Source organism: Manis javanica, chromosome 3 (genome assembly GCF_040802235.1).
Source record: "Manis javanica isolate MJ-LG chromosome 3, MJ_LKY, whole genome shotgun sequence".
NCBI classification, from domain to species: domain Eukaryota; kingdom Metazoa; phylum Chordata; class Mammalia; order Pholidota; family Manidae; genus Manis; species Manis javanica.
In genome coordinates, this window is record NC_133158.1 from 112,810,904 (window position 1) to 112,837,119 (window position 26,216).

General features: G+C 47.3%; 1 protein-coding gene and 1 long non-coding RNA gene across 4 annotated transcripts in view; both read right to left on the reverse strand.

Moving 5' to 3' along the window:
- The window catches only part of LOC108391084 (uncharacterized), a 95,122-nt gene extending 86,186 nt beyond the window's left edge, over window positions 1-8,936 (reverse strand). The window contains exons 1-2 of the long non-coding RNA XR_012129270.1: window positions 8,678-8,936; window positions 6,925-6,995 (exon numbers count right to left, since the gene is read on the reverse strand). This is a non-coding gene — a long non-coding RNA (uncharacterized lncRNA). The remainder of the gene's footprint in view (window positions 1-6,924; window positions 6,996-8,677) is intronic.
- A 10,900-nt stretch (window positions 8,937-19,836) lies between these two features.
- Window positions 19,837-26,216, reverse strand: part of BDH1 (3-hydroxybutyrate dehydrogenase 1) — a 38,056-nt gene continuing 31,676 nt past the window's right edge. The window contains exon 7 of one of the 3 annotated variants that reach the window (XM_073231866.1): window positions 19,837-26,080. In XM_073231866.1, the coding sequence (XP_073087967.1) occupies window positions 25,611-26,080 (470 nt within the window). In that variant the 3' untranslated portion in view covers window positions 19,837-25,610. The remainder of the gene's footprint in view (window positions 26,081-26,216) is intronic. The other 2 variants (XM_017650478.3, XM_017650477.3) reach the window with 2 other exon arrangements.

The following is a 26,216-nucleotide window of genomic DNA, read 5'->3' on the forward strand; positions in this document are numbered from 1 at the left end:
CTTGCACAAAGCAATTTAAATGAATAAACATACTTCCTTCTCATCTTCGGGAATTTAGCTGAGAAGTAAAAAATAAAACCGGTGTGGGTGAAAATATAAAAAGACATGCAGACATGCACCATGTGCACAAAATCTGAGCATGCAACGTCACATAGGAATGAAAAGTGAGGGTACTTCACGCTCAGTCATACCTGTGTCCATCTGATGGCATGTGATGGCTATCAATTTAGGCTGGTGGAGAGAGAAGAGTAGATCTGAAGTGTCATTTCAAACTCTTTTGAGTCAGAATGGCCCAGGTTTGGAGCCCTTGAAGACAGAGACCACATCTTGTTTATGTTTGATTCATCACCGTCCAACACAGGGGCTGGCACATAGGCTGTAGTTTGATATAAAAATACTGTTTTGTTGCTGTTGTTGTTATCTCTGTCGTGAATGTCCCTGTGTCACCTACTAACTAGTCTCCCGGATGGAGCTGTCGTGATGAGCACTGATGCTCAGAGACATCTTTAACCTCCTTAATTTTGTGAGAAGTACACTATATCAATGCTCTGGAAGCTCTTTTTCCCAGAATTCCATAAGCTGGACAACTATTTATGAATCCCCATTTAGTAAGAAATAACAGTTGCCAGTACAATGAAATAGATACCATGGAAACATGAAATTCAGTGTTCTGATCAAATAATTAAATATATGTACAGGGCAGAGTGGGTTTTTATATCCCTCTTAGTCCACTTGGGCTGCTATAGCAAAATATTATAGATGGAGTAGTTATAAAGAGCAGGAATTCTTTGTTCACAGTCTGGAGGGTGAAGTCCAAGTTCAGGATGCCGGCATGGTCTGGTGATCCACACAAGTAGAAGGGCTAAGAGAGCTCTGTGGTGTCTCTTATAAGAGCATAGATCCCATTTGTGAGGCCTCCATTCTCATGACCTAATCACTTCCCAAAGGCCCACTTACTGATACATAACCTTTGGGGTCAGCATTTCAACATTTGAATTCATGTGGGGTGAGGGTGGGGGTGGGTAAGGGGGTGGCAGGTGAGCACAAACATTCAGACCATAACAACCCCCCACCGCATTCCCCTGCCTTTTCCTGGGTCCTGAGGATCCAAAGTGAGGCCGACTCAAGGGGAAGGGAGAGCAGGAATGTCACTCCACAGGAGATACACCCAGAAGACGAGCTTGGCCGAGAGCAGGCTCAGGCACAGTAGAACCCCAGGTGACTGAATGCCTGCCCATCCTGGAGGCTGGAGACTCAAGGCAGGGCCTGGGAATGGCAGCACTCCAATAAGAAAGTATGAAAGGGCGGGATTTGGGGTGCAGGGGAGCTCAAAGGAGAGAGAGCTAAATAGGAGGGGCCCTCTAGTTTAGTTCAAAGGACCTAGGGATGAGGAGGGCCAGGGATTCTCTGACTGGAGTCAAGGAGCCACTTCTGGCCTCAACCTGACAGCCTCTGACTGGTTTGGAAGATACAACCGACACTTGAAGTGCTGATTTGTACATTCTTCTTGACTCCATGGTAGGTGGAGAGGCTAAGAGTAAAATTGTTTAAGAAACTGAAAACTGGTCTTTCCTTCCACTCTTTAGGGAAAAGGTCTGGATTTGTTTTATGTGCATTTTTTCCATTCTCCCATAAAATAAAAGGAATCATACTGTCACCAGTTTTCTACAGTTGGTGCCCAGCTCCTTCCCCCTTTCTGTGTCTGATGGTGGCCAGCCAGTCATAGGGAACTCACCACACAAACAGCGTGGAGCTTTCTAAATGGGCATTGGTGAAGCCCTGGATGCTGGCTAGGCAGGGTGGGTTGGGAGAAATGCACAGCACCCCAGGTATCCACCTGGGAATTTTGTCCCACCCACAGCACAGCCCCCAGGCCACGGCTTTCTCCCTTGGAGCTAAGGGCACCCCAATACCTCTTGCGGAGATGTACCCTGTCGGCCCATGTGGAGGGAGGGGAAGAGTCTGCAGTCAGAGGGGATAGATGCCTGAGGAGTTGTCATGCAGAAGGAAAAAGATCTGAGCAGCTGCCTCTGCTGGTCAAGTCCAGAGAAACAGTGTTTCTGACCCATGAGTCAGATGGACAGGCAAGCAAATGGAGAGCCCATGGTCAATGAAGACACAACACCTGGCAGTCCTGTTTCCTGCACCCTGGGGCAGGTTGGAAGAGCCTGGGCTGGGAATGCTGTCCCTTGAGTGTAGCAACTAGGCCTGACACCCTCAGTGGAGTCAATATAAGGAGGGAAGCTGCATGGGTCTGAAGAATGAAAAAAGATTTTTGGGGGCTGCTCTAGTCTGAGGAGAGGAAAGACATGTTAAAAAAACATACGCAAGTGAGAGCCCAACAAATGTGAAGGAAAAGTGGGATGGGGCGCTAAAGCTTATGATAAGCAGTTCCTTCTGCAAACTCAGGTGGACCTGAGATGGGGTGGCGATGGGGAACTACATGATATCAACGTGGCTAGTGAATTGCACTTTATAAAGCACAGTCAGAACCAACATGCCACAGAAAAGGATAACAGTCCATGTAAGCAGTGTCATCATCACATTGCACCTATTTTAGAGATGAGATCATTGAGATATGTGCCAGCCCTTGCCTACAGTGGTGCTCCTCAAAGCAAAGGCAGAGTACCGCTCATTATGCTCAAGATGATTTAATGATACAGGGTGAACATATGTACTTCAATATGCATGCATTTGTCATAATGAGCCTTTAAAAATATAACTAAAACCATCAAACCTATGATTTCAAGGATACTGTTGCTTAGGAGAAGGCTATGTTTCAAAGTGAATTTATTTAAAGTTCACTTAAATAAAGTATTAAAAAATTAATATTACACATGATATTTGATTCTGATTTAAAAGATGTGAAGATGGGAAACCAAGTACTGATAGTGATGGTGATAACGACAGCAATCAGTTTTATAACAGTTACTATGTGCAACAGGCTCTACAAATATTAAATCATTTATTCTCATGACAGCTCCATGGGGTTTGTACAATTATTATTATTTTTTTATTAAGGTATCATTGATATACAATCTTATGAAGGTTTCACATGAGCAACATTGCGGTTATTACATTCTACCTTATTAACAAGTACCCACCAAATACCCCATTGCAGTCACTGTCCATCAATGTAGTAAAATGCTATAGAGTCAGTAATTGTCTTCTCCGTGCTGTACTGCCTTCCCCGTACCCCCCTACATTATGTGCACTAATCATAACACCCCTTAATCCTCTTCTCCCTCCCTCCCTACCCACCCTCCCCCACCCCCCTTTTGTAACCACTAGACCCTTCTTGGAGTCTGTGAGTCTGCTGCTGCTTTGTTCCTTCAGTTTTGCTTTGTTGTTATACTTCAAAAATAAGTGAAATCATTTGGTACTTGTTGTTCTCTGCCTGGCTTACTTCACTGAGCATAATACCCTGTAGCTCCATCCATGTCGTTGCAAATGGTAGGATTTGCTTTCTTCTTATGGCTGAATAATACTCCATAGTGTATACTGGGGTTGGTACAATTATTAGCCTCATTTTACTAGAGGCCTGGGGGAAACCTGAAAGGCACAAGGTAGAGGACTGCATCCAGGTGCTCAAACTGCAGAGCACAGGTTGCCTGGCTCACCATGGAGCTGGTCACCAGACTCACCCCGTAGCTGTGAAAGAGCCTGCCAAGGGGCCCAGGTGCAGGGGGCATGAGACAGCCTGCTGCAGTAGGAGGAGGTTCACATGCAGAATTAAAAGGGATTGAATTTCACATAGCATGACTTCCCAATGCAGGTGAGGACAAACCAGTGACAAAAGACAGCAAGATGATTTCATTAGCAGCTCCAGAGCATCCTGTTTGCTGCATTGGGCAGAAGTTGCTTTGCACAGTTGATGTGAGGGCCTCAGGCAGAATTCTGGCTAACTTAGTTCCAGGTTGGCCTTCCTGCCTGCCTGCCTGCTAAACTCTTCCAGATGATTCTGGCTGGATTTGTGAAGCTTTACCAGAATTAGAGGAGGGCAGAGAGGTCTGGAAAATGCCCAGAGAGAAGAAAGGAAAGAAGCTCAGAGTCCAAAGGCTCACCGGACCAGCATGAATGGGGACAGGAAAGCAGAGACCTAAAAGGTCCTAGGAATTTCTCAGCTGAGAACATAAAAACAATTGTGGTTCTTAAGATTTTTAATGAGCACATCTTCCAGTTCAGCATAATGTTTGAGAGCAAGAACTTTACAAACTCAGATTCACCTCTCATTAGCCAGGTGGCCTTGCCTCTGGCCATTCAACCTCTCTGAGCCTCAGTTTCTCCACCTGTAAAATGGGAATAATAAAAGTGCTTCTCTCAGAGTACTGTGAACACTAAATGAGATAGCTTTAGCACAGTAAAGGACATGTGTTTGTGCTCAGTCATGGTAGTTGTTATGATTATTATTATTGTCCCCCAGGATGGAGTGCAGGCTCGCCACCTCTCTGAGAAGACTTGGCTCAGATTTTAAGTCCAGGCTGATACACTAAAGCAAAGTAAAATCTTAGACATTCTTATTTTGGTGTACTTAATGCCCCCAATATAATAAAAATGAGTCACAGGGGCAAGTATACTGATTTAATGGGACATTTTAGCCAGTTAAGAAATCAAAGTGGCTAGAAAAGGAACCCAAAGTTAAATTCATGATCTCTCCCTCAACAACCTACTCCCCCTCAGTGTTCCCTGTCTCAGCAAATAGACCTCTAAGTGTTGGCACTTTGGAGAAGTGAGGGTGGGAAGTGTCAAGAAAATGACATCCTGCTTCCATTTCCAGGTCAAAACCATGGTTTGGGGCTGACTGAACTGGTTGTCACCTGAATTGAACATGCCTCCCAGTCTGCAGGCTTCTACCACAGGGGCGGAGCCGGCTCCACTAAGTTCGCTGCATGGCTTAAATAGCAAACTGGTTCACACCTGTCTGAGGAAAGGTGACTAGAAAACCCAGAAGTCTCGGAGCCATACTAGTCCAGTTCCTCCTCCCTAATGCTGCGATTGTAGAGTAATGGCACCAGAGCTCAGGAGTGTTGCTCTAATAGGAGTTCCTCCACTTGGAAACGTGAGGAGTGGGGAACAATTGTTCCCTGAACACCGCCACATGGTTGCACAGTCACAAAGCTCAGAATCATCTTAGACACATGATGTCCCTCCCCATCCCCCACTCCATGTCCTGCTTATCACCAAGACCTGTCAATATCACCACATAAACATATCTTGACTGTCCTCTGCTCCACAGTATGGCCACCACTCAGTAGCCCCCCAAATTATTATCTCTCATCTGGATCCTCACAGTCCCTCTCATCTACTTCTGCTGCCTTCAGTCTGTTCTCCACACTGCAGGCCCCAGTTCTTTCTTGCATTTTTTAAAAAACAGTTCCTTTTTAGTCTCTGGTAAAAATTAAAATCCATAATGTGGGTCCAGTGTTTTGTTGGTTGGGTCCACGTCTACCTCCCCAGCCTCAGGTGGCATGACTGTTCCTCTCCAAGTAGGAGCTATAGCCACCCTGCTTTCTTTGACTCCTGGGAGGAGACAGACTTCACTCTGCCTCAGAATCCTTGCTCCAGTCATTCTCTCTGCCTACAATGCTCTCCCTCCCTCCTTCTTCCCTTCCTCCCTCCCCTCCTTTCCCTTCCTCTGACTAATTCTTAGTCATCCTCACATCTTAACTCAAATGTCACTTTTCAAGGGAGGCATCCCAGACCAGACCAGGTACCCCTACTAAAGCAGTCAAGGTTTTGGTGAGCTTTTCTTTCATAGTATTTATCACAATTAGTAATAAGATATTTTATGATTCTTTGATTAATCCCTGTTTCCTGTACTCTAAGCTCCATGAGCATAGGGTTATCCTATCCTTTAGTACCCAGCACAGTCACCTACACGCAGTCGATGCCCAGTAAAGATTACTTGATTGGCTGGATGAGGGGGGAAAATGATTGGAGAAAAGGGTGCCATGCTAGTAGATGATTTTGTAGATCAAATGCCCTGTGAAAGTGGGGCAGACTGGATAAGGTGTTTGTGTATGAGTGGGGGAAGAGGGAACAAGGGTTGGAGTAGAAGAGGCTAGAAGCCAGCAGCTACACTAGCTGTGTGTGGAAAATGTGATTATAGCATCATGATGGATAAATAGGATGGAGCAAAGGAGATGATTCCTGGTAGGACCCTTCTCAGATGGGATGCACATGAAATTTGAAACTTGGAAAGAAAAATAGAATTGTGATTACTGACACCAGCCACAGCACAAATAACCAACATTTCTCTGGATGTAGAGTCTTTCAGGTTGTTGGATCTACAGGTGAGTAGAGAACCTGTCATTTTGTGGGATGCACAGCAACTAGATCCCCTCTTTAGTTTTGGGGAATCCCCAGGGCATTATTCTTTCTGGGAGGCAGCCAGCTTTGTTCCCACCTGTTTTCCAAGCCTGGTTTTCTGGTCTTCCTGGCAGGTTTCAATGTTTCCCAATATCCTTGAATAAATTGCCTTTCTGCTGAACTCAGCCAGAATTAGTTTCTGTTGTTTTCAGCCAAGAACCATAACAAGTATAGTCGGGGGCCAGCAGGGCAGTGACATCTAGCTTCTCTGTGTAGCCAAGTATGTGGGTACCAAGCATGCAGACACCCCAGGAGTGGGCAGGACAGCTCCCACAGCCTGGAAGTTAGGGAATCTTCGTGAACAGGGAGGAAAGGTGGCCATTTTGAGCCAGACAGAGCCTTTGGATGGGGTCAGACTTCCCCAAAACCTGTGGCTAGAGGCCACATCAAAGAAATCCTCCTATTGTTGGGATGTGCCTATGGGGAAGGTCATCTAGTATATCCCAAACTGGTGGCCTGGGAAACACCTGACAGGTGGAGGCCCAGAAACCCACAACTGGCTCATGGCCTCATGAGAACTCAAACCCCTGCCCCTCCTGGGTTGCTTGTACTTACTGTATTGTCCCTGAAGAGGCTGCACTCTGGTTATCTGTTCAAGATATTTTCCACGTCTGGGATCCTGAGTACTACAGAGAACAAAACATGGGAGGGTATCAGCAGAGAGCCAGAATGCACTTCCCATGCTTCCTGACATCACAAATGATAGGATGTCAGAGCAGGAAGGCCCTTGGGTCCATCTAATGTTGTGGCCTCAGATGTCAGTGGCCTCAGAATTACCCAGGGAACTAGTTAGCAATGTGGGTCCCCATAAATTTCTCCAACCCCATAAGCTGGATCCCCATGCCTAGGGTGAAGCCCCAAGATCTAGGTTTCATACAAACTCTCCCAGGCAATCCAAACATGAGTTGTTTGAGAACAGTGATTGTAGCCCTTCATGCCATCTTACAGAGGAAGAAACAGATTAAAAATGAAATGCCCTCCTGATTAAGGCCTCTCAGAGAATTAGTTGTTGAGCCAGACACCAAGCCCAGGACTCCTGACTCCCAGTCCCCTGGGCTGTCCAGGAGTAGGATAGGGCATGAAAAGTGTTTTTTTCCCAAGTCAGTTGCATGATTTTTTCTTCTCTAATGGGGCCCTTTTCTAATTGTAGGAGGGACAGCTTGTTGTAGGGAAGTGCTGGAAATAAGGATTCATATCCTGCTCTTGTTTTTGCCAGAGAGGCTACTGTGGCCTTAGCTGAGTAGGAAACCTACAGGCAAAGCCAGAAACTGATACAGCAAGGCCCTCGACCTGACACAGTAGCAGACCCCGGTTCCATGTGGGTCTTCCAATGCCACGCGTGACCTTGGATAAGGCGCTCCCTGCCCTGAGTCTCTGTTTTGTCCAGTCTATAAAATGGAGATCAGTCTGCTCTCTGCTACCTACCCTGCCTACCATGGGGGCCTCTGGTGTGAATACGCTTTGTGAACTCCCAAGTGTTGCCCAAGCAGGAGGGATTACAGACACTGGAGATGTGACTATAATACTGATCTCCATTCAGGGTCCCTTAAGGACATGCTGGACTTGTCTCGGAAACAGCAGAGGAAGCTAAGAAGCTGCCAGCACTGCTTGGGGGAGATTCTCAGAGCCTTATAGGCTGGCTGGCAGGGGGAGCCCTTCTGCTCATTCCACAGTCCTATTTCAGTGAGCCATAGATGAGGACCCCTCGTGTCACCAGGTATGCTGGGGTGAGGGGAGTCACTGGATCAGGACCTCCTGCCTCTGGCCTGGTACTGCCAGGAACCTCTGTCCATCTCTTAAAGTATCCTGGCTCAGGAGCCTCAAGAAATGTTTAGAGGTCCCCAGGGGACCAAGAGAAGTCACACCCCACCTTTTCATGCCACAGCCTGTTTTGGCTGTTAGAGCACATTAAGTTCAAGAGGGTGGATTCACTCAGAGTGTATCTTCCCTTCTCACCCCTTCACTCGTCTCAGAACCACATTCCCAGCTGGAAAGACTCCCAGCTTCATCTTAAGTTACCAGGATGCCAGGATTCTTACACCATTCTGCCAAAAACCTGCTTTGTCACCTTGCTCAATCCTTTCATCTGTTTGAACTGTAAAGTGGGGGAAGTAATTTCTGTCTCTCCCTCCATTACAGGTTTGCTGTGTCAAATAAGAGCGCAGTGCAGGAGGGCTTTGTTATTGCCATTATTGTGTAGGAAAGAGGGAGAAGGCCTGGATGGGGAGGGAGCAATGGGAGGCATAGAAATGACCTTCAACTCCAGGAAGCAGAAAAGCTCTGCAGAGTGATTTAATTCCTGACTCACCTGGGGAGCGTCCCAGGGCAGCAGGTCCTTTGGCTTTATGATGCTCCTCATGCCCCAGGCCAGGCTCAGTGGGGCCTCTCTAAGAGAAGACATGTCAGACTCAGAGACCTCCTGGTGATTAAGCCTAAGGAAGAGTTTTCAATCAGAGACCTAAGCAGACAATTCCTTGACACAGGTGTGAGGTCATACAGGACAGTGGTTTTCAAACTACTGCTACTACTTCTTCCTTCTCCTCCTTCTTCCCCCTCCCCCATCTTTCTTCTCCTCCTCCTCCTACTAGCAGAACACTTTGTTCACAAATTGTTAAAGCAAACCCCCTGCCAGCTACTTCTGAAGGATCACTGAGGAGACTCTAGGCAGCACAACTGACCGTGGTGCAGATGGGGAAAATAAGGCCCAAAGAGGGAGTGGAATGTGACCAAAGCCACACAATAAACCAGTGTTAAGACAAACAAATTAAACAAGAACACCTTAAATACGGGTCTCTAACCCTCAGCACAGGTGTCTCCAGCTCAGTGTGGTATCAAAGCAAAAAGGAAAGTTTCCTTGTTTCCAGGTCATTGCACACCCAGGGAAGGAGGCTCATAAAGGGCATGGGGTAGTAAATGGGGGGATTTACTGACACTGTTGCAGTAAACAACTCATACCGGGGATCAGGGGACTCACTGTGTCCTTTTTAAAACAAGGATGTTTCTGAGGCACTGAGCTTCTTGCTGAAATAAAGCAGAAGCAGGCCCAGCAAAACTGGACCAGTGGAAATGCCTCCAGGTACCTTGGCTCTGCCTTCTCCATTGTTCCCCGGAGCACTGGCAGCCGCCGGCCTACATAAGACTGACCCATCCGCAGAAGAACCCCAGGGGTCTTCCACCAAGGTCACAGAGCACTTGCATGTGCCAAGAGCCGGAGGGAGACTTTTGGGTGTGCCTTTGGCTTGGCTTCCTGCCACCGGTTGCCGACAGCCTGGGGGTGTGGAGTGGGCAAGGCGGCGGACAGGCAGATCGCCACTCCGGGTCAACATGGGCTACGTGCCTGAATTGCGGTGCACTCCACGCAGGGGAGGGGAGCGCAGCGACACTGAGGGAAGGCCCGGGACATGCTCCATCGCTGCCGGGTTTAGGAGGCCTGATCAAGGTCCCACTGTCGCCAGCACAGAGCCGGGGCAGGGAGCCAGTCACGCTCTGATTTGTCTCCCCGGGGCCCAGCGGAGGAGGGCTAGCGCACTCCAGCTGCCCCGCGGGCAGGCGGGAAACGGGCTGGAGTGGGCGTGGAGGCTGCCGGGGCTCCCCGGGCCCCCGCGACGGGCCCCCGCCTCGCGGCGCCTCCAGCGCCCGGCGAGTGGAGTGCCCGCCGCTGGGCGGCTGCAGGGCGGGCAGCCGGGCGGAGGACCGGGGAGGAGAGGCTCCGGGAGCTCGGCCGGGCCGCCGCCGCCTCCGTTCCTCTGGCCCAGCGAGTTCGCGTGGCCGCTGTTTTAAAGCAGAGTTACTGTCTGAAAGGAGCTGAGATTCAGCAAAAGGCCCCTGGGCCCAGCTCTCCTAGGTGGCGATTTGCTCATCTAGAAAACAGACAGGTCCGGAGGGTGGGGGGAGAACCGGGGAATCATCACCCAGGGAATTCGCAGACAGATCCAGATCAAGTACTGAATCCAGGGTCAGCTGGCAGATGGCAAGGCACCGTATCCTCCCTGTTCAGGGACTTCCAAACCCCAGCGACCCCTGGCCGCGAGAGGCTCTCAGAACACTGCACAAGGCCCCGCCCTCAGATGCCGGGAGTTCCGCTGCTTTCACTCTTGTAGAGCAAAGGAGACGCCTGCAGGGCGGTGCGGGGGTGGCCCAGGGGCAAGAGTCTAGACCTCCCACCTCCGTTCCACCCAGGACAACTGCTTTGATCATTACTGCTTTGAGACTCTGCATGGGATGTCATTTAACAAGAGACTGTTACTAAACACAATTTTGAAGTCCTCTGTCAGGTCTGTTCTCATTTTCACTCTGTTGCTCATAACCTTGGGTAGTTAAAAACCTGTGTCTCAGGTTCTTCATCTGTAAAACAAGAATAGTACTACTACCCCCTTCACAGAGTCCTTCTAAGGATTAGGTGAATTAGCGTATATAATGCCCTTAGAACATGTGCCTGAGTCACAGTAAAAAGTGTATGTTAGAGGTGGTTGTTACTGTTATCATTATTTTTTTAATAATCATTTTTTATTAAGGTATCATTGATATACAATCTTACAAAGTTTTCACATGAGCAACTTTGTGGTTACTACATTCACCCATATTATCAAGTCCCCCCACACACCCCATTACAGTCACTGTCCATTAGCGTACTAAGATGCCATAGAGTCATTACTTGTCTTCTCTGTGCTGCACTGTCTTCCCCATCACACCCCCACACACACCATGTGTGCCAATCATAATACCCCTCAATTCCCTTCTCCCTCACTCCCCACCCTCCCTCCCCAACCGTTCTCCTTCAGTAACTGCTAGTCCCTTCTTGGAGTCTTGTGAGTATGTTGCTGTTTTGTTCCTTTAGTTTTGCTTCATTGTTATACTCCACAAATGAGGGAAATCATTTGGTACTTGTCTTTCTCTGCCTATTTCACTGAGCATAATATCCTCCAGTTCCATTCATGTTGTTGCAAATGGTAGGATTTGTTTCTTTCTTAAGGCTGAATAGTATTCCATTGTGTATATGTACCACCTCTTCTTTATCCATTCATCTACTGATGGACACTTAGGTTGCTTCCATATCTTGGCTGTTGTAAATAGTGCTGTGATAAACATAGGTGTGCATATGTCTTTTTGAATCTGAGAGGTTGTTTTCTTTGGGTAAATTCCTAGGAGTGGAGTTCCCAGGTCAAATGGTATTTCTATTTTTAGTTTTGTAAGGAATCTCCATATTGCTTTCCATAATGGTTGAACTAGCTTATATTCCACCAGCAGTGTAGGAGGTTCCCCTTTCTCCGCATCCTTGCCAGCATTTGTTGTTCCTAGTCTTTTCTATGTTGTCCTTCCTAACTGGTGTGAGGTGATATCTCATTGTGGTTTTAATTTGCATTTCCCTGATAATCTGCAATGTGGAGCATCTTTTCATGTGCTTGTTGGCCATCTGAATTTCTTCTTTGGAGAAGTGTCTGTTCATACCTTCCATCCATTTTTTAAATCGAGTCATTTGTTTTTTGGATGTTGAGGCAAGTGAGTTCTTTATATATTTTGGATGTTAACCCCTTATCTGGATATGTTGTTTACAAATATATTTTCCCATACTGCAGGATGCCTTTTTGTTCTACTGATGGTGTCCTTTGCTGTACAGAAGCTTTTTAGTTTGATGCAGTCTCATTTATTCATTTTTGCTTTTGTTTCCCTTGCCCAAAGAGATGTGTGCAGGAAAAAATAGCTCATGTTTATATTCAAGAGATTTTTGCCTATTTTCTTCCAAGAGTTTCATGGTTTCATGACTTACATTCAGGTCTTTGATCCAGTTTGAGTTTACTTTTGTGTGTGGAGTTAGAAAATAATCCAGTTTCATTCTCTTACATACAGCTGTTCATTTTTGCCAATAGCCGTTGTTGAAGAAGCTGTCACTTCCCTGTTGTATATTTATGGCTCCTTTATAGTATATTAATTGGCCATATATGTTTGGGTTTACATCAGGGCTCTCTATTCTCTTCCATTAATCTGAGTCTGTTCTTGTGCCGTACCAAATTGTCTTGATTACTGTGGCTTTATAGTAGAGCTTGAAGTCAGGGAGTGTAATACCCCCAGCTTTATTCTTCCTTCTCAGAATTCCTTTGGCTATTCAGGGTCTTTTGTGGTTCCATATGAATTTTAGAACTATTTGTTACAGTTCATTGAAGAATGCTGTTGGTATTTTCATAGGGATTGCATTGAATCTGTAGATTGCTTTAGGCATTATGCCCATTTTGACAATATTATCCATGAGCATGGGATGTATTTTCATTTATTGGTGTCTTCTTTAATTTCTTGTAGTTTTCAGGGTATAGGTCTTTCACCTCCTTGGTCAGGTTTATTCCTATGTATTTTATTTTTTTTGATGCAATTGTAAATGGAATTGTTTTTCTCATTTCTCTTTCTGTTAGTTCATAGTTAGTATGCAGGATTTATACTAGTATGCAACAGATTTCTGTGTATTAATTTTGTATCCTGCAACTTTGCCGACTTCAGCTATTAGTTCTAATAGTTTTGGGGTGGATTCTTTAGGGTTTTTTATGTACAATATCATGACATCTATATCCATTTTGTTGAGAGTTTTTATCATGCATGGATGTTGAGTTTTGTCAAATGCTTTTTCAGCATCTATGGGGATGATCATGTTATTTTTGTCCTTTTTGTTGATGTGATGTATGATATTGATGGATTTCCAAATATTGTACCATCCTTACATCTCTGGAATAAATACTACTTGATCATGATGTATGATTATTTTGATGTAGTTTTGAATTTGGTGCTAATATTTTGTTGAGTATTTTTGTATCAATGTTCATCAGGGATATTGGTCTGTAATTTTATTTTTTGTGGTGTCTTTGCCTGGTTTTGGTATTAGAGTGATGCTGGCCTCATAGAATGAGTTGGGAAATATTCCCTCATCTTCTACTTTTTGGAAAACTTTAAGAAGGATGGACATTAGGTCTTCTCTAAGTGTTTTATAAAATTCAGCAGTGAAGCTGTCTGGTCAAGGGGTTTTGTTTTTGGGTAGTTTTTTGATTACCAATTCAATTTCATTGCTGGTATTTGGTCTGTTCAGATTTTCTGTTTCTTTCTGGGTCAGTCTTGGAAGGTTTTATTTTTCTAGAAAGTTCTCCATTTCTTCTAGGTTATCCAGTTTGTTAGTATATAAATTTTCAGAGTATTCTCTAATAATTCTTTGTATTTTTTTGCTGTCCATCGTGTTTCCTTTTGCATTTCTGATTCTGTTTATGTGTGTAGACGCTCTTTTTTTCTTGATAAGTCTGTCTAGGGGTTTATCTATTTTGTTTATTTTCTCAAAGAACCAGCTCCTGATTTCATTGATTCTTTCTATAGTTTTATTTTTCTCAATTTTATTTATTTCTGATCTGATCTTTATTATGTCCCTCCTTCTACTGACTTTGGGCCTCATTTGTTCTTCCTTTTCTAGTTTCATTAATTGTGAATTTAGACTGCTTATATGAGATTGTTCTTCTTTCTTGAAGAAAGCTTGTATTGCAATATACTTCCCTCTTAGAATGGCCTTTGCTGTGACCCACAGATTTTGCAGTGTTGAGTTCTTGTTTTCATTTGTCTCCATATATTGCATGATCTGTGTTTTAATTTGGTCATTGATCCATTGATTATTTTGGAGCATGTTGTTAAACCTCCATGTGTTTGTGAGGATTTTTGTTTTCTTTGCATAATTTATTTCTAGTTTCATACCTTTGTGGTCTCAGAGACTGGTTGGCACAATTTCAATCCTTGTGAATTTACTGAGGCTCTTTTTGTGGCCTATTATGTGATCTATTCTATGTGCACTCTAAAATGTTCCATGTGCACTTGAGTAGAATGTGTATACTACTGCTTTTGGATGGAGTGTTCTGTTGATGCCTGTTAGGTCCATGTGTTCTAATGTGCTGTTCAGTGCGTCTGTCCCTTACTTATCTTCTGTCTGGTTGATCTGTCCTTTGGAGTGAGTGGTGTGTTGAAGTCTCCTAAAATGAATGCATTGCATTGTATTGCCCCCTTTAATTCTATTAGTATTTGTTTCACATATGTAGGTGCTCCTATGTTGGGTGCATAGATAGTGGTTATATCTTCTTGTTGGACTGACCCCTTTATCATTATGTAATGTCCTTCTTTGTCTCTTGTTACTTTCTTCGTTTTGAAGTCTATTTTATCTGAAATAAGTACTGCAACTTCTGCTTTTCTCTTCCTATTATTTGCATGAAATATCTTTTCCATCCCTTCACTTTTAGTCTGTGTATGTCTCTGGGTTTGAAGTGTGTCTCTTGTAGGCAGCATATAGATGTAGGAGGCACTCTCTAGTGCTCAGAAACTCTACTCTCTGGAGCTGCCAGCTCCTGGAGCTTTGGCAGGGGTCACAGGCACACCGTGCCAGTCCCTGCCAGAAGGAAAGAGCTCCTTCCTGCTTACTGGCTGCAGTACCTGCCTCCACTGCTAAGGCCAGTGGGCTGAGTGCACAGGGAGGAGCCTCTATGTTACATCCTTGTAGCTGCCACAGGTGGGACTACCCTCTGGCTCGACTGGCATGATAACAGGGGCAGGAGGCCTGCAAACTGGTGCTGGCAAGGGGGAAGGAGTGGCAGGCTACATATCGCAGTGTGGGGAGCTCAGCACTGCATTGCCAGCCAGGGGGATGGAGTGCAGGAAGTTCCTGAAAGTTCCCAACCTGGTGGGCTGAGTGTGCCAGGATGATTTTGTCCACCTGTCTTTTCTCCTGAGCAGCAAGCTCTGTGTAATCCCTGCCCCTCCTGCAGGCCTCTAACTGCTGGGAAGTCTCTCAAAATGACTATCTCTCTTCTGTTCTAGAAGAGACAGAAGAGGTGGCCAGCCTAGAGCACCTATTCTCTGCAAATGGCTGGAATCTCTGTCTCTCTGAGTATTCCATCTGTCTTTGCTTTCCAACCCCTCTAATCTCCAGAGCACCATGTAATGTAGGTTCATGCTCCCAGAGCAGATCTCCAGGGCTTGGTGTTCAGCAGTCTTAGGCCTCCATCCCCTCTCTGCTCCATTTCTCTTCCTCCCACTGATGAGCTGGGATTGGGGAAGGGCTTGGGTCCCACTGGATCATGGCATTGCTACTTTACCATTTTCCATGAGGTCTTCTCTTTTCCCCAAATGTAGGCCATCTGTTGCAGTCTTCTTTCCAGTTGCTTTTTCAGGATTAGTTGTATTTGCTGTATTTTAGTGTTATATGTGGTTTTGGGAAGAGGTTTCTGCCTTATTTCTCATGCCGCCATCTTGTTCCCCATCATCATTATTATTATTTTAAGATGAGAGTGAGGCCCAGAGGGGAGAAGGGACTTACCCAGGGGAACTTGGTAGTAGAATGGGGAGCAGTACCAAGGTTTCCTGACTGTCTAAATGGAATCCTTTATGTCTTAAACATTTTGAGACTGATGCTTCATAGAAATCTTTGAAGACAGAAAAAAGCCCATTTGTAGGAGGCCACACTGTGTAAGGGACTTCTAGCACAAGCTCCATGATCCTCAGGAAATAGAGGAGGGCAAATGTGGAGTGGAGGAGGAAAAGAAAAGAGAAGGCGGTGTTAGAGCTCAGGCGGCTATAACAGCACAGACTGGGAGGCTTATAAACAACAGAAATGTATTTCTCACAGCTCTGGAGGCTGCTAAGTCCAAGACCACAGTGCCAGCATGGTCCAATGAGAACCCTCTTCCTGGTCCATAGCTGGCATCTTTCACTGTGTCCTCACATGGTGGAAGGGGCTAGCGTTCTCTCTGGAACCTCTTTTATAAGGGCATTAATCCCATTCCTGGGGGCTACACCCTCATGACTTAAGTACCTCCCAAAGGCCCACTTCTCAATACCATCATCTTTGGTAGTTAGAATTTCAGCATATGAATTTTGGGGTGTCAAAAACATTCAGACCATTGCAGATGGTGTCACTGGGGATGCTCTTGAGGGGACACACCTTCATTAGGTAGATCCTTTTATCTCTTTCTGCCTCAGCTTCTCTGTATTCCTGTTCTCTGATTTCTATTCCATTAGCAGACTCTTGCACCTCATTCAGTCTTCTCTTAAGTCCTTCCAGAGATTGTTTCATTTCTGTTATTTCCCTCTGGACTTTATCCCTTAGCTCTTGCATATTTCTCTGAAGGTCCATCAGCATAGTTATGACCTTTATTTTGAATTCTTTTTCAGGAAGATTGGTTATATCTATCTCCCTAGGCCCTCTCTCTGGGGTTGTCTGAGTGACTCTTGACTAGACCAGATTCTTCTGCTTTTTCATGGTGATAGAGGTGGTCATAGGCAGGTGGCTCGTGTGTCAGCTAGGAGAACAAAGTCCCTTCCTGCTTGTTGGTCGCCTTGCCCTTCTCCACTGCCTGTGTCGGTGACCCGCAGACAGAGAGCAGTCTTTGGGATGATCTCCTGAGCTGTTGTGGGCAGGAAAGCCCTCAGGATAGCCCAGAGCCCCTTTTCATGAGATGCTGAGTTCTTGCAGATGTAAATGTAGCCTGGCTGTTGTACTGTATCTTCTGGTCTCTCTTTTAGGTGTAGTTGTATTTGTTGTATTTTCAAAAATATATATGGTTTGGGAGGGGATTTCCTCCACCTTACACATGTCACCATCTTGAGCCTCTCTCCACCTTCATTAGGTAGAGGAACTAGACCTTAGAACTATTTCAAGTCTAAGAATATTGCTAGGGGAATACAGACTATTGTTTGGGTTTCCCAGGTTCTCAGCCCAATTTATGGTTAATTTCAGTTCAGTCACGGTCTCCTGACTCTTTCCTCTCAATCAAAGCTGAGCCCTGGCCCCTGCTGGCCCAGGCAAGAACAGGAAGGCCAAGCCAGCTTGGCAGGGACCATCTTCATTGCCTGAGGAAGAGTCAGTGTTTGCACTGAGCACTTAAAGAAAGTCTGGTTCTGAATCTTGTCACTTTCTGACTGACTAAGCAAAGTATTTAAGCCTAAGCCTCAATTCAGTCTTCTTTAAAATTGGGATTATAAATCTTGCCTCATAGTATCACTGGGATGATCAAGTGGGATAATGCATATGACGTTCTTAACTCGGGGCCTGGCCTGTAGGAAGTGCTCAATAAATGCACATGACTATTTATAGGGTGCTTATAAGCTCTCTTTTAGGGAAGGTTCCTGAAGGCAGTAGTAAGACGATGTCTGCATATAGGCCATTGGCTAGAACATAGTCACATTACCACCTCTAGCTACAGGGGAAGCTTGGAAATGTAGTGTTTATTATGCATAGCTATGTGCCCAGCTAAACATTGGTAAATATGTTCCTATATAGGGGGAGAATGGGTATCAAAGAACTGCCAGTCTCTGCCCAAGCTCCTGGCTAGTAGAGGCCAGCTAGGCAGCAAGGAGCCAGGTAGGTACCTGGGAGCAGTAAACCCCATGTATGGGAGAATGATGTTTATTTCCAGCCACTCCAAGAGGCTCAGTCTGCAACTGGGACTGTGGAACTGGAACCAGAACTCAAGCCTCTTTCCCTGGGTCAAAGAATGTCCTTTCCTGTTAAACTACCACCTAGGGCCTCCCCAGCCTCAACTGTAAACACTGGAAGGATACTGGAGAGGCAGCAGGATGCTCCCTCCTGGCCAAGGAGAGAACACTGAGCAAAGGAGAGGCTCCAAGGAGCAGGGTGGCACAGCAGACAGGTGGGCTTAACACAGCTTAATGGAGTCACCACAAGAGTATACACAATTTTTAAATTGTGGGAATGTGGGGCCATCCACTAGTACTACAATCCAAATGCCACACTGGATAGACACATCTGCATGGGGTATTATCACCTTCTTTTCCTGATAATAACACTCCGTCTGACTACCTGGCCTCTGCCAGGGCTCAGGGAACACCTGTCCCTCTCCCTTCTAGCCTTTCTTTCACTGCATAAAAGTCTATGAAAAGGGAAGGGAACTTTATCATCATCTTCCTAACCTGGTGCTTCTGAAACAAGCCCCCAGGCCCTTTTTGCTCCAGGGATTTCCCTACTAGTAGCTGCAAAGGGTCAGGCAACCTCCCCCCCACCCCCCCGCAGTCTCTAGCCCTCCCCTCCTGTGTGTATTGGGAGAGCACAGACTAGGCCCGAACACCCAGCTTCTAACCCCCACTCTGTCACTAGCTCAGGATGCAGCATTCCCTCCGTTTATTATTTTCATTGTCCTTTTCCTAGCTGTGCCTTGGACTCATCTCTTAGAAATAAGGTTCCTGGGCTTTTCTCTAGACCCACTGATTCTGTTCAGCACCAGTTCCGCAGGAGATTCATGTGCAGTTAGTTTAGGAACTAAGGGGCTGAATAGCTTTTGAGGTCCAGTATGGAGTGAGTGAGCTGATTCTCAGATGGTTCTGAGGGTCAGGTCTGTCTGAACAGTGCCCTCTGAGATCTCACAGGCCTCCTACCACAGTCCTTTTATCCCCAGGGGCTGGAGGTCCTCAGCCTTCCAAATTTTATACCTTGCCTTCAAGAGTTCTGTCCCTCCCAGATGCTGATGCTGTTGGTGTTCCTTCAGTATCCTGCCAGGTGCCCTGCCTCCCGTTTCTACCAGTGAAATCCTCTTCACTTGTCAAGGCTCTGCTGAAACACAACCTCTCTCAGGAAGATTGTAATCTGTCTGATCGGAATTCCTTTCTGCCTTCCCTGAGCTCCCATGCAGGTGTACACCCACAGTAGCACAGGCTGCCCGAGTGCTGGTTAGCTCCCCGACCTTTGTACACAGCCCATCCGCCCCCAAGACTGGGAACTTCTGAAGGCTGGGAATGAAACCTTACCACAGACCCCTTGCAGCCTGATTATAGAGAGCACTCACCTCAGAACTTGGGTGGTGAAGGAGAAAAGACAGAAAGGAAGCTGTGCCTGGCTGAGATATAACTGAGAGGTAACAGGCAGAACCGAAATACAGCAACCCGGGGCTGGGGAGGAACTGGTCTGTCCTCCTCCCACAAGCTGAATGAATGGGCTGATCCTCCTGGACAGTTTCAAGGGGGTGTGCTTCAGAAAATGCCCCTTTCTCTGCTGCAATGCCCATGTTATCTGGGTGCTCACGGTGAAGCCAGTAATTCCTTAAATCCATTTAGCAACCCTTTCAGGAATTTCCGGCAAGATGATATAGGGCTGTAGAGTTTGTTCTGCATGTAGCAATCAGAAAGAGGAGCCTGGAGGAGGAAATTACCTGCTTTGCCCCAGGACCCTGGAAGGAGCAGAGTGAGCAGGAAGGCGGGTCTGACTACTGTGGTTCAACCTTGATTGTTTCCCGATTTCTGTTTGCCTCTGGAAACCCTTGGATCATGGCCCATGCATTTCTCAGGAAGGTCATGCTGGGGTGGGCGGGGATGGATGCAGGCTATGTAGGCCTTGGCTACACTGGCTAAGGTGACTTCTGAGTCCCTCCTCCTGCACCAGAAGCTGTGCTCAGGAGCCTATATATTTGCCTAATCTACCTAACAGCCCTGCAATTTACCCCCATTGTTATCCCATTTTAGACATAAGAGAATGAGGCTAGGGGAGACTAGATTACTTGACAGCATTATATAATGGGAAGATTACAGAACAGAATTCAAAGTCAGATCTGTCTGGCTCCAAAGCCTGTGTTCTTTCTACCCAACCTTGCTTAGAATGAAAGGCCTGTTTCTTTACCATCCTTCTGGCTGGAGGGTCTCTGAGGTCCTTCAGTCTCTAACAGGGCATCACCAGCAGGCTCCCTCCAGGAGCTGCCTACTAGGGGACCCCGGATTTGCCCTTCTTTCTCTGCTGCAAGAAAAGAAGAGCTGCCCCAGGAGTATTTCTTAGTGTTTGATTGTACTCTTTTGCTGTACATTTATCCTCACAGCAAACAAACCCCCAAAGCTGAAGGCTCCCTTTTGACTCATTCCTTGAGGTGGCAGCCACTCTTCTATGTCTGTACTCAGCCTGAGCATCCAGTTTGGTCCCACCTTCAGCCTCCAGATCATGTGCCCAGCACCGTGTTCACAAAGCTCCCTTGGTCATTCTTCAAATGGTCCCAGCACTGTTTGCTTGGCCACCTCAGTTTTTTGGCATCTGGACAATGGCCAGAAGAGCTTCTCCACAGACGCTCACTTTTAATTTTTCCTTCGAGAAAGTCAGGGGACTCCCCAAGTAGACAAGGACCCCTGCCGTTCATTCTCTCTCACATCTGCTGTCACCTGGGGCTCCATGGCTGTGTTAGGAAGAAGACAAACTGGGTTGTGTGTGGATTAAAAATAGCTGAACTGTTATTCATTTTTAGTGGAATAAAGCATTTCACTTCTTTCCCTAAATCATGGCACCTGTGGCCCTGGTTTAAAGTTTCTGGCTTCCTGGGCTAAACTATGAGCTCTGGGAGGGTGTTGGGCTCCCTGCCATTGGACACCACAAGTCTAGTACAGGGTCTGGCACAAAGAAGAGACTCAAATAATAGAAGGCAAAGGGCAAGGGGACAGCTGCTACAAAGTCCAGGACTGCACCTCTGAATATGGAAACACAAAGGACATTTGAATTACCATCGGCAATTGCTCCTCCATTCCCAACCAAAGCTCCCTAAAATCACATCATGCCTCCTGCCAATTTCTCCCATTGGAACAAGCCTGTTGATCCTGCCAGCCTGCAGGGGAGTTTATGGTGCCCTTCATAATGGCATAGAACTTCGTCAGTCTCTAGTGGCCTGCTGTTCCTTACCCTGTTTCCTTGAAGGTGCCCTTATTTTTTTCTCATCCAGCACCATGTTCTTTCTTTGCTTCTTATGGCAGGTCCTGCACAACTTAGTATACCTTTGGCCAGCACACAACATAAGTAGGAGAGATTGGCTTCAGCAGAGGCCAATAACAGAAACCCAGTAACAGAACACATGGCCAGATGGCCCAGCAGAGCACTCACTGGCAGAGAGCGGTCCCAGCCAGGCAGTGGCCGGCAGAGGTGAGTGCCCAGTGCAGTCAGCCAAGCCTGCCCTTGTCCAAGAGCAGAGTTCAGCAGCACTGAGGCCCTGGGAACAATGGGCAGTTCCTCCTGGAACCGGGGGAGGGGAGTGCTGCAGCTGAAGCCGAGCAGAGCGGCCAGCCCACTGCTATTTCTGAAGGAGCCCAGTGTGGTTACTCAGTGAGCTGTAATTAAGCTATCTGTAATTTGATAAGTGGGAGTAGCCTCACATTTTAGAGAGTAATTAAGTCTCACTGAGAGAGCAGCACAAGGTGCTTCTGGGCCCTGCATTCCTTGATGTTGGTCCCCATTCACACTCTTGCTCTCTTCTAACACATGCCCATCAGTGCTGAGGCCAGGATGGTCCTCAGCCCCAGCCCTGGGAATATTTCCTGGCCATGCTCTCTCCACCTCAGGCCCTCCATCAGTGCCCAGGCCACTGGCAGATCCCACAGACACAGCAGACACACCTGCAGGGAGACACAGGAAAGGCTCAGCCTCCTTTCATGCTGCTCTGTGCAAAATCATGGGTGAAGTTAAAGCTAAATGCTCCATGCCCATCACTGCTCCAAGGCTACAGGTCAGCCTCTGACCGAGCAGTGTCCAACCCAGCTCAAGGGCCCTAATGTGGAGTCGAGTCTAATGTGGCTTGGGGTGGAAGCCAGGGGTTTCTGCCTTTGCTCTCCCATGTCCTGGCTCTTCCTGGGCAAATCACCTCCCCTCACTGGGGCTCAGTTTCCTCATCTGTAAACTGGGAATAGTGGTCCTATCTAACTCACAAGCTCTTGGTGAGGATCAGGTGAGAGATGAGTCATAAGCGCACTTTGTGTCATAAGGGAGCACATGAGTGTGAGAAGTTCTCAGCATCTCATCAGATATACTAAAACCTGTCTCAAAATTTGTTGCTTGAGGGACTCAGGGGGCCATTCAGCCTGGTGTGTCTCATAAAGAACAAGAGATTGTGTAACCACAGCTGAAACCTTCTGTTCAGACAATGAGGAGTATGGAAACCTTGTCAGATGAGGGACCTGGCCTCTTGCACCTGCCTTGGCCATTTTCTAATACCTGGTGGTGTGTGTGTTGTTCTGGGTCATAGCCAAGTGCCAAAGCAGTTATGTTAGAGGTGGCAGATTTCAGCTCAGTCTTTGGATAAATTTTTCCTAACCAAGGAAATGTCATCTTAAGAAGTAATGAGCTCCTTGTCACCAAAGGGCTTCAAGGCCTGGCCAGCTTTCAGGAGCTGGAAGTGAGGCTTGATGATGGCCAAGTCCCTTTCCCTTCCCTAACGTTCCAGGGGTCCTGGCAGCCTCACACAGCCTAGTTCCAGGTCCTATATCTCTGCAGGTGCTCACCCTATATCTCTGAAGCTGCCACTCACAAACCACCTTTCTTAGTGCCGACAGGCACCAGGAAGGCCTGAGAATGCTCTGGGGTTGTTTGTTGTTTGTTTTGTTTCCACCAGAGCCCCAGAGCCCTCCGTGTTCCACACCCTTATCTGAGGATTCTCAGCCTGTGCTCATATAACCCTCATGACCTTTGAGGGCAGTTCCAGAATCTGTCCAAGGTTTGGGTCTTGGTATTCCTAGAGCATGCCCTGGAAATGCCCCATAAGGGGCAGTGTTAGCCCAGCTGAGGCAGATTTCCTACTGAGGAAGCTCTTCCTGCAGCCCTTCTCTCCCAGCAGTGGTGCCTAGGGCCCAGAGGGGGAAGGGAAGTTGATGGCTCATGTGGTGGCACTCTGTGGTTGTTACTGTGCATATGCTTACAGAGTTTTCTCACTGTTACATAATGGAGGTATTTTTTTTCCCCTCCTTATTTTAGATTCCAGTGCCATCTGCCCTGCTTTTCATGCATCACTAGCTCCAGCCTGGAGGTTAGCTATGGCTTAGCTGCCTACTTCTATCCCTTACTTGGGGTAATATTTCCTTAAATGTGCAATGAGATAATAACCCCACCCTGCCAACCTCTCTGGATCATCGTGGCATTCAGGTGTGAGGAGGAGGTAGACTGGCTGTATAATGTGCCCAGGGCTGTACAGATGTGCCTGGCTGTTATCTGGCATCTCAAGCCTGATGCCACCCAAGCTGAGGGAGCCTCTGCTTGCTCATGTCTGCACCTGCACCAGAAGAGCTTCGCACAGTTAATCACCATTGAGAATATCTGGAGGGAATGTGCTCTGGGCTTTTCAGTCTCTGGGATAAAAATTAAAAACCAGGCAGCCTGCAGACCAGCCTAGCAGTCCTGTCTTACTTCAGGACACCCCAGTGAAGATGCAGCTTCCCCAGTGTTCAGGGTACTGCTTATCCTGACCCAGAGCATGTGACCATTTCCCCTTCTCTCAAGTCCCCAGGTATCCATTGTTAACTCCAAGTGTTATTCCATTTTCCTTTAATTAAATAAATCATGGAACTCAAATCTCCCAAGATGAAAAAATGCACTTCTGAAAGGCAAGATCTGTAACTCGAAGGGACCTTATTGTTATGTAAACATGATGGCCATCAATGTCCCTCTCTGGGCTCTGATGGGTATCAGCCCTGCCTGCCCACCCCATCACCCCCACTGGCCCTCTCTGCTTCACCCTGCACAGCAAGCTGGGCAGGGCATCCCTGATGCAAGACAGAGGGAACCAAGGCCCAAGAGGCAGGCTGAATTTGCTTGTTGTGAGACCCCCTTTTCCATGGCACTGCCTGAGTCCAGTGGCCAGCTCCAGCTGCCTAGGTCCTTTAGCCTTCTCCTGGCACAAGTCTCCACATTTAAGCCAGGCAACTACTAGAAGAACAAGAATGCTGTTTCTGCAGGGACCTGTGTGTCTGTGTCCAGGTTGTTTCGGAGGTGAGCATCACAAACCCTGAGAGACCTCAGTCTTGGGGCCAGTGAGCTCCCAAGTCGGGAGCACTAGCCCCACGGGCGGCAGAGGAAGCATGTCGCCCTCTAGCGGCAGGCTGACACTTTCAAGGAAAGGTGGCAGTGCTAGTTTGATTTGTGGGGCTGGCGGTCAGGACCCTGTCCTAGGCCGGCAGCCACCAGGAGGAGGACGCTTGGTTTCAGTTCAGAGGGGGGCCCTGGGCAATCACAGGGATTGCAGCCTCCAAACCCAGACCCAAGAAGTGATAATGCAGACTCTGCCCATCAGTGACCCGGCTTCCTAATTAAAAATAAGGCCACAGCAGGAAGGTAAGCCAGCAATGAAGGCCACCCTGAGCCCTATAGAACAGATGTGTGTGTGTCTGTGAGTGTGAACATGTGAGTATAGAACATATGTGAGTGTGAGCATGTGAGTATAGAACAGATGTGTGTGTGTGAGTGGAGCATGTGACTATAGAACAGATGTGAATGTGAGCATGTGAGTATAGAACAGATGTGTGTGTGTGTGTGTGAGCATGAGCATGTGAGACAGGCAGGGAACCTGGACCCCTGGGGGAGAAGATGCCACAGTGCCCTGCCTATGTACCACTGTTCCTGACAAGGAGACCCATCAACATGGCTCCCACCCCAGGCAAATCCAAGCAGACCCACCAGAAACAAACTGCCCTTTTCGCCAAGGAGCACCCTCACGTGAGTCTGTCCTAAGTCCTAAGAAAGGTTGAAGAAATCTCAAATGGCAATCTCCACATTGTCCCCACCCCTCCCAAAGTCAGCTCTGAAGCCCGGGCTACGGGCCACACACACCAGCACCATGGCCATGCAACACGGCACAGTGGGCACATGTTATGTATGGCTCAGGCAAGGACACAGAGCTCATCAGAGGATACTCAGATAACTGGAGCAGCCCTGGAACACAAAATGTGAAGCATTTCTACAGCAGTGGTAGAAACACACAACTTGGACTATTTATAAGCAATAAAGGGCTATTAATATATCCTATTTGGGCTGCAAATTCTTCATGTACAAAAGAAAAATAATCTGTTCTTTTTACCCATGAGGTTGGTTTAAGGATCAAATGAGGTAAATTTTTTAACTGTTTTGCCTTAAAAATGTAAAGGATTGGATTCTATTTTATAATAAATCTGTTTTTAATATAAAGATGCCCCCCAGAAATCTCTGTATGAAATCAACTCCAGAAAAATGGATGCACCATGTTTGCCCTGAGGTTTGGGGGCCCTGCCCACCACTCGGCACCCTAATTAAGAAGGCCCGAGCCACTCGTTGTGCACACAAGCTGGGCTGGGCTACCCCCTCTGGTTAATGCTAAACTGGAAGTGGGTCCTCCTGGGACTGCAGAAAATCCACAAATCAGTAACTAAGAGGTGATTGACACATAAGCTCCTCCCTCCCTCCCTGCTTCCTCTTGCCTCCCACCAGGGCTCCCCAGCAGAGGCCAGAGTGAAACCCTTCAGTGTATGTAGATCCTGTCGGAGACTGCTCCGGGCAAGTGGGTCATGATCTGCATTCGCAGCCACCAGTAGTAGTCCATGGGGTGGTAGCGAGTGTAGGGGGTGGCTGAGGTCAGGGCATGGGTGACAGCGTTGATGACGGGGGACGTGTCGGTGGAGCCACTGTTGCAGTAGGTCTCCATCCTGGTGATCTTCTCATCAAAGTACTTCTTGCCATAATCCCTGCGCACCACCTCAGGCAGCTCATCCCACATTTTACTGGCAATGGCTTGGATGCGCTCAGGACTGTACAGGCTGGTGGCAGCGATGAAATTGCCGGGCTCTATCACACTGACCTTCACGCCCAGCGGGTGCATCTCATAGCGCAGGCAGTCTGAGAAAGCCTCCACTCCGAACTTGGTGATGCAGTAAGGGGAGCGGGCTGGGTTGGCCATGCGGCCCAGCATGCTGCTGATATTGATGACACGGCCTATAAAGACAGCAAACACCTGCTCAAGAGAGACAGAGGGCCTGGGGCCCGGCATGTTTCTGAGGGCCGGCCAGGAACCTGGTCCCCCTGGCCCCTGACCCTCGTTTTGCTGCCTGCCAGGCTGGGGCCTGGCCTT